Source organism: Rattus norvegicus, chromosome 2, assembly GCF_036323735.1.
Source record: "Rattus norvegicus strain BN/NHsdMcwi chromosome 2, GRCr8, whole genome shotgun sequence".
NCBI lineage: Eukaryota > Metazoa > Chordata > Mammalia > Rodentia > Muridae > Rattus > Rattus norvegicus.
Genome location: NC_086020.1, coordinates 73,429,815 through 73,438,769, shown reverse-complemented (window position 1 = coordinate 73,438,769; position 8,955 = coordinate 73,429,815). Strand labels below are relative to the sequence as shown.

The window sequence follows — 8,955 nt, the reverse complement described above, 5'->3', positions numbered from 1 at the left end:
ATATCTACGTGAATTCAAGAAGTAGCCACTAAAACAGAAATATTTGCAGGTCAAAGGAAGGAATTAGAAGAAAACAGCCTTCCTGTATGATGTGTCTCAAACCCAGGGAAATAAAACAAAACAAATATTGAATGTATACTTGATTATGTCTGAATATTAGTTTTTTTTTAAGTTGATGATATCCAAGCTACAATAGAAAGAGCCATAGAGGTCAGGAATAGAGTAAGGTACTGTGGGTGGGGGCGGCAGATCTCCCTGGGAAAGGGAATAGGATAGATAGTTGTAGATGGATGTGGGGTATAAAGCAGGAAGACCAAGTGGGTCAGGGTGAGGAGAGGCGGATGAGAGAGGTAATATCCAGAAAAATAGCTAATACAGGGCATTTGCTATATACTATGAAAACCTAATATAATAGAAGCTTCCCTAAATATGTACATGTATAAAGACAATCTAAATGAAATCTGCAAATGATAGGGGAGAAATAGTTCCAACTGGGCATCTCCTGTCATGAAATGAGGCTTTTGTTATTCGGAAAGGTTTGCATTTAGTTGAGTTCCCCTCCAAAAAGGTCACATGGGAATCTTCAAACAATGCAGGGTTTTGCCAAGACTATAGCTTGCTCTACACGAACTGACGGAGAGGTCCCATTGTTAAAGGCGACACATACAAAACTCATTGATCATGGTGCATTTGAGATGATACATACACAGTAACTTGAGATCTACATTCTAGTATCTTTGGTACAGGATGGAGCTTTGCAGACAACTGAAAGAGAAATACAAACACCAATCGAGACAGAATACCTTTGATTTATAATGTTGTTCTCCTTGCAAAATAGTAGGGCAATGGTGGCACAAAACTTGTGACAGTAATCAAGAAAAGTCTGATTTGATTTAAGTGAAGTACTGCTTGGGAGGCGAAAGAAAACCGTAGTCTGGAGACCTAAGTCAAAACCATATACTAATGATCTAAAGTAAAAGTAGCAATAAAATGACTACTAATGACGTTCTGTTATACTCAGATTAGTGTCTTGTTCAGCAATCACCAGAGAATCTTCCTCCTGCAGAATTCTACAGCCAGAGATTATGCAGAGTGAGAGACCTTGTAAACTCAGACCTATATTGAAAGTCTATATGAGGTTTCTCCTCTCAGGATTCAAAGGATTTTGGTAGGAGGAGATAGAAATGCTGTATGAGCCACAGGACACAGAGGACCCCAAGAAAACAAGGCCCTCTAAATCACCATGACCAAACCACACTTGAGCTCACAGAGGCTGAGGATACATGCACACGGCCTACCTGGGTCTGTACCAAACCCTCTAACTGTGTATTATGGTTTCCAGGTTAGTGTTATAAAGTTTTTGAGTGGATAACTAGCAGGTCTCTGATTCTTACCCCTTCTTTTGGTCTTTACTTTTTGTTGTTTGTTTGTCATGTCTAACTCTGATGTGTTAGGGTTTTTTTAAATCTTATTTTAAATTAGTTTTATTAATAAACATTAAATACCTGCTTGATTTCCAATAAGAGACTGAAATGAAGTGAATCGGGATGGGAGGGGAGATACAGAGGAACTCGGAGGTGTAGATGGAGGAGAAAACTTAATCAAGATACATTATTATATGAAAGGAAAAAAGTATTTTCAATAAATGTGAAAAAAACACCAAACAAATGTTCTCAATACTATCGATGCCGATGGACAAAATACAATGAAAGATTAACAAAGATTAATGAAAAGTTAGTGACAGAAATGAAAACTGAATGGCAACTCTAATGTGGCATTTATATTGATGTAAGTCAGGAAGTCTCAGAGATGGGAAAAAATCAAGGAAAGCTGGAGGTAGATGCAGGAGTTGGGAGATGAGAGGGGTCAGTGTGCTGAAATTCTATACGAATCGCAGAAAGATGAAAGTAAGGAGTGCCGAGGCTCTCAGTTATGGAGTTACTAGTGAACTTCAAGGGAAACGGATTTCAGTTTGTACAGCAGGTTTAAGTGAATCAGATGGGACTCTGCAGTGTGCACTTCAGAGCTCTGCTAGGATCCTGGCTCTGCCACTTGCTCACTATGTCATATTTTCTGTGCTACCTAAGGAGACAGAGTTGTCTTCCATACAAAATAGATCTAGCAGCATCTGTCTTATCAACACACTATAGGCATTTCACAATGAGAAGAATTTAGGCATTGAATCCCTCAACAATCAGTAACGCTTTAAAACAAGGAGACAGCAGAAACCAAAGAAAAATCATCATTTTGGAACCACATACTGAAGTGTTCTTTAGTGATGATCATCTAGGAAGGATATAAGAGAGGAAACTGCATTTAAAAAGTGCAGGTTTACTGAAAGTGGAGCCTCTGATAAGCTGATTTTGTGGAAGTTAAAAATGGGAAAGAAATGTAAGTGGGTTAAGAGTGTTTGCAAAGTTAAAGGCAGAGTTAGATGTTTGAAACATTCTTTGTTTTATATTCTTTCAATAACCAGACTGCTTGTAATAGAGGGATGCACCTTTCCAACTTTTTCCTGCACTATGCCCTTCACACTTTGAATATAATGTAAGATATAAACAGCAGAATCAATGGTGTATCAATTATTCTTCTTAATAAACAAGTACAATGATGATGAGCTGTAAAATGACCCAGAACTGTCAGAATCTCATAGTAACTTCATTTGTAAGCACAGTATAGCAAACACTGGCCTAAAAGTTAGAAAATAACCATGGGAAGAGTCACAGAATTGATATTGAAATTATATTTATTTATGTCTTCACACTAAAACGGATTTTATCCCTTGTTTATTCTTTCTTTCTCTTAATCAAGTTGTGTGGGAATTTTTTGAACCATATTTCTTCGCTTTTAATAAAGCTATACAGATGAGAATGAACTTATAATCCTAGGTAATTTCAAGAACCTTTAATAAACTTGCCAATCAGATTGATTGCTGTAAAATCCATGACACTAGAAATTCTGAGAAAAATCAATGAAGAAATTCAGTGGTATTTCACAAGAGTAAATATCAGCTTACATATAGTCAGTCACATGTGTATTATGCATACATAGATAAACAGGAACAATTTGTTCAATGCAGTTGTTCTAATACAACAGACGAAGTGCTTGTCAAAAAGGTCAGAAAATCAGAATGTTTTCCAGACTTTGTTTATATTTGTGTGTACCTCTATTTTGTGGTAGACTACAATGGTACCAGTTTAAATGATAAAAAATGTGTTTTACAAAACAATGCTTTATACAATTGCATATCACATATACATGGATGTGTGTGTGTCTGTCGATGATTTTATGATGACACTAAGCCAAGTGTCACATATTCCATAGTACACTCAGACATTTGCAGTATCTGAGTAGAAGGCTAATGGTCCAATCGTGAGATGACGTTGAACATAGGCAGTGGGTTTTGAAACAGAGAAGTCTCAAGTCTATTAGCTTAGATTGTCACAGGGGAATCCAATACTTTATAACCTAGATATTTTGAGCATAGCACATAATTGAAATAAGGAATAAAGCTGAAGATATGTTTTAAGGAAAGTCTAACATAATATGATTTTTTTTCTCGACAAGGTTTTCCCATCCAACTTGGAAAGAAAAATGAATATACAATTTTATAAGTAGCTAGAATTAAAACAGTAAGGATCTCAAAATAAAACTCATATGGTACGGATAGTTAAATAGAACAAAAACAAACAGAACATAGATATAACAAAATATACCTGAAAATTGAACAGAAAATTCTTGTAAAGAAGATAATTATAACTAAAAGACATAGATGAGAGTATCATCACAAAACATATAATACATATATATACATATATTATATATAGTGAAAATGAAATGTAAAAAATAACACAATTTATTATTAACACAAAATATGCAAAAAAACAAGAATTAAAATTACATAAAAGACAAAACACAAAATCTACCAGAAAGAATAAAGGAAAACTTCACAGAGTACCAACCCTCTGTACTAAAAGTTTGAATGAGTATTGAATCATGAGAATGACAAAAAAAAGTATTCTGACTTAATACGAAGCTTCTTAACACTGAGAGTAGGACATTGATTAATAGCCCCATACACAATGCTGTGTGTCCTTTGATTAATGATGGATAAAAGCATCCTTCTATTTCACCAGTGAATTTATGATAGGACATGAGAGAAAATAACTTTTCCAAGATTGTTTTTTTTAATTTTAGTCGTGTGCATATGTGTTTATCCACATGTTGATATCTGCATATGTAAAATAATCTCAGAAGTGGATATCAGATCCCCTGGTGTGGGACTTAATGACAGCTGTGAGACATTTTCATGTAAGTTCTGGAAATGAACACAGATCATCTTGAAGAGCAGCAGGTTAGTTTTAAGGCTAAGCAATTTCCCTTCCTCTCAAAATGCTTTTAAGGTACTGAGGAAACAATGGTTCTGAATACATTTTGGAGGGCTAGCCTAGCTAGCAGGTTTAAGAGGTTAAGGAGAAAAACGGTTCAGCAGAAGTTCTTATGTAAATAATCCTCTCTTTCATACAATCAGTCTGTTTGCTGGTAACATAGTGAGGCTACTAATATAAAACACCTCTGTTTTTAGGTATAGGTTTAATCAGGGATCCACTTAAATACCTTGTTTTCTTATTTACATCTGCATTACATTGTTTATCATTATCACATCATCATTACTATTATTTTTCTATATTTGTGGCCCTGGGAGGGAACCCAGAGCTTGTGCACATTAATTACTGCATCATGGTGTTGCATACCGATCCCATATTCTCTACAGGTATTGAAATTTTAGCATAATATTTAAGGGAAGAGAACATCCTCACACTATATCTAATTTAGGATCATTTTTCTCTCATCCTGTACACTTCTTTTTCTCTTGATTTCACAGAAGAATATTCAGGTATATTGATGAAAAGTAGTCGTGGGGTTTTCTAAGTAGAACTAGTGATTTTGATAAAAGATCAGTCAAATCCCTACATGATTCAAAAATTTATGTACTACGACTTATAATGATGTACTATGCATGTTTAAATTAGCATAGCCTGTAGGTAAGCTATTTGATATATTTCAACCATTGCTGTAATTTAATGACAAGAAAATTTCAGATTAATTGTCCACAACACTGAATATATGAAACTGGTTTTACTAAAGAAAATAAAAGAAAGGCAAGGAATTTGATCCATAGGACATTTTGAGTCAAAACGGGTTAAAGTTCAACATACACAGATCATTTCTAGTACGTCAATGAACACTGCTTCACTTTTTGGATGCTGACTATACATTTCTTTGAGTAGCATTGAAGGCAACATATAAGTTATATATATGTACATATGTATGTAGCTCTATAAAGATAGACATGCAAGCCAATAACAAAATTGCTGTTTGTTTATAGCTAAATCATTCATACAAATTTTAAACATTTTTATATTGCTTAATGCTTGAATGACGGTCAACACCTGTCTTATGAATGAAAAACATCCCAAGGTATTACAGGTATTGAAATACTGGGCTTAGTCCTTTCAGTAGCCTAAAGCTATCATAGTTCCTCTAATTATAAGCACCAAAGGATCTCCTTTCCACATCATATATTATTTTTTAACATTCTGCTTGTTTATGTTTGTTTCCTTTATTGGTTCTTGTAAGTGAGATGCTATTTAGAAAATAAACATTGATAGTATCTTCAGATTGGGATTGCATGAATCCACATGCTGTAGTCCCAGTTCAAATAGGATTTGGTGGTAAGGCCATTATTATTAAACAAGGTAAATAGAGGTCCTCTGGGAAGATACTGCTCTCATACAAAGAGTGCCCTTGTGAGAAGAGAAACAGAAACAAGCACAAAATGAGACCCAGTGGTGAAAAAATGTGGTCTTCTCCATGAAGAGGGGAAGATGGTCAGAGGAAACCTGCCACCAGAGCTGTGGATATAAACTGCTACTGTTTAAAACCACTTTTTCTATGATCATTTCTTTTGAGCTAATGAAGTAATGTAGGAAATTACGAAGATATGAGTGTGGTGAGACCTAAGAGCCACACATTGCATATTTTTCTATCTTCTTAGGCGTGTGATTGAAGCCATCTGCCTCTCAAATCTTCAGGTCATCATGGCTTCTGCTTAGCAACTTCTCGAAAAGGCCATTTTCTTTCCTGTCAACATATCAGGTGTAATAGTCTTTGACAAGAGTCAGATTGTAATAGGGTGTGGTCTTGAATATTAACCTTCTTCAAGAAGACATTCTCCATACATAGTGAGATTAAAAAACAAGTCTTATCAAATTTTTCTTCTCTAGCATGGCAATTCTAAGATTTATAAAACAGTTATTTTTCTCAAATGTAAAATACTGAATATAATTGTTTTTTACATGAAAATTGAAACGAGAATTATGGAGGACTGACTGAAAAACGAAGGTTAAATCTCCCATTCCAAAAGGGAGAAAACAGTCTACAAAATGGTGGACAAAGAAACAGGGCGCATATTTCCACACAATAAGTAATTTAAAATATGCATTTTAGAATATGCCTAAAATTAAGTTGTTTAATTTTGTAAATTTCTTAGATTTTATAGTGTGAGTTTTTATCTTCATAGCCTCACAAATAATAATGATATTCACAGAAATTTATCATAAAACCAGATACTATCCATATGTGATAAACAACTCTTTCACTTTAATTTTTCCAACCTATAGGTAAAAGTTGTTAATTGTTTTAACTACATCGTTACTTTATGGTTGATTTGTAAGTGTTGTATCCTGTGAATCTCTAAATGATTTTTAATCCAAATGGAATTGATTTGAACTATGTATATTACTAATATAGTCACAAATTCCATCATTTCTTAGGCATTTCCATGAACTGGAGAAGTTTTATTTAAAGAGTTATGAGGAGTAATTTCCATGAGGGTTTGTGTAAATGAGATAATAAAGAGGTGACGCTGGGCTGATATAATAACTGACTTCACAAAGTTAAAATTCACATCATGAGAGAAAGTGAATCAGCTGCCTGGCATTGAAGTTTTGCTCCCTTTGGGATTTAGTCATTGGTTTTATTTTTGAGGTTCCCTGACTTATTTGTTCAGTAGTATAGAATAAACATATATGCTCATTATAAATTGCAATATTTGATATGTATTTTGTTTGAATCATTCATCAAATTACCACTAGAGATTCTCAGAGAGAAACTCTGAGAATCACAATGTTAAATTTTTCTCATGGTTAAATTAATAGCATATTTCCTGTCCCAAAATTCAGCAGAAACACAAGCTGAAATTTTGTCTATGACTGAAAGCTTAAATGACTCAATGATTTGTTAAAAAACAATGTCTATACGCCAGTATAGAATTAAACAAACCGATATTGACTTGATGTTGGAATTTGAGCCCTGAGGCCTCTCTTTATAAAGAGGGATTCTTTTTATTTCCTTCTGTATAAGTTTATTTAGTTATTTTGGAAAAACTAACAGCTTAATTAACATTGTTTACATGAACTAATGCTATGACTCAAGCATTTCTCTCAGAATTCATAACTTACATATTGAATTTAATAATGTCTCTTTTATTCCAGTTTCTGAAAGAATAGTAAAAGCATTGTTTTTAGTTTACAGTTTACAAAAGGAAAAGCATTGCCGTATAAGAAGATGGAGCTTGGGAATTATTCTTCTCTGTTCTTGAAAGAAATGAGAATCAGCTTGTCACTATTGCTCCTTGACATAGAGACACTGTCTGCTTTGTTCCTTCTTATTTCTGACTCCTGCAAAGCCATCACAGCAGAGTGTTATGAACACCACTATAATGATAAGAGTTTCAATAGGCACTTTAGTGGAATTAAGAAAAATCGCACACTCTTCCACTGTGACGCCACATAGCTATCTTCATTCTAGGTTGTCATGTCAGTGAATTGCATTTAATAGGCCTGAGCTCATCTCGATGGGTTTCCCAAATAACAAAACAGAACAAAGCAAGTACATATTATAAGATTTATCTTTTGTCTACAGAGTAAACCAAAATGACAATATGATAAATAGAGCAACTTGTTAGAAACTGGATAATCAAAAAAGTCTTGTCCTGCAAAATCTGTGTGTGTGTGTGTTTGTGTGTGTGTGTGTGTGTGTGTGTGTAATTTGTGTTATTTTTCTCAAAACTTTCTCCTTTAGATATGTATCAGCCTTTCCTTCTCCCCTAGGTAACATTGTCAGGGTTGTAACTCTCTTCTTCTCCAAACATGTCTGCCAAGACCTTAAAGCGGGGTCCCCAGTCTGATAGATAATCATAGTCCTGGTCAGCCTCTGAGGTGAGAGAGTCTATGGAGCTGAGTGACTCAGCCACTGACCCATTCCCCTCATAAGCATAAGTGGCCAAGGAATCATATGGGGGTGCAGCTGGATCTGCATCATTTTCCTGTAGCCTTTGGTGAATAAAATCCCTTATGTCTGTGTTGTCTTCCACTTGTGGTCTCTGACGAGGTAAACAGAAGGAGTCTGGTTTTATATCTCTGCGAATTTTGTTCTCTTCGATCACCTTCGGATTTCTCAGAGCCCCAATGTCAAAGGCTTGGGTGTCCTCCTCCCCACCTCCTTCATCATCATAATGGATAACATTGTCTCTGATGTCTTCTTTGGAGGTCATAAGGGTGTCTTTCTTCTTCTGCCTCCTCAGTGCTACATACAGCACAACAATAGCTACAAAAAAAATTACAACTTGGTAAATGAAAGCACAGATTTCATTTCATCTCTCTGTAAATGTCGCAGCAGATAAGGGATAGCTGCATATCTTTAATGATGTCATAGTATGTTCATAGACATAATAATATAATAAGATGCTATGCATATGATTGTAAATTGTCTAATGCAAACTTCATATTTAAATGCTAAATACCCGGAAATCACAGAAACGCCATTAATATTATCAAATGTTTTTCCTTTTGTATTTTAATATTTTGGACACAGAAAATGTAGCAATAAAAG

The 8,955-nt window shown here is 34.7% G+C and overlaps 1 protein-coding gene across 2 annotated transcripts in view; it reads right to left on the bottom strand.

The window, feature by feature from the left end:
* Positions 1-2,730: 2,730 nt before the first annotated feature.
* Positions 2,731-8,955, bottom strand: part of Cdh12 (cadherin 12) — a 1,234,181-nt gene continuing 1,227,956 nt past the window's right edge. For both annotated transcript variants that reach the window (XM_017591412.3, NM_001427475.1), the window contains one exon: positions 2,731-8,670. In XM_017591412.3, coding sequence (XP_017446901.1) covers positions 8,171-8,670 — 500 coding nt within the window. In that variant the 3' untranslated portion in view covers positions 2,731-8,170. The remainder of the gene's footprint in view (positions 8,671-8,955) is intronic.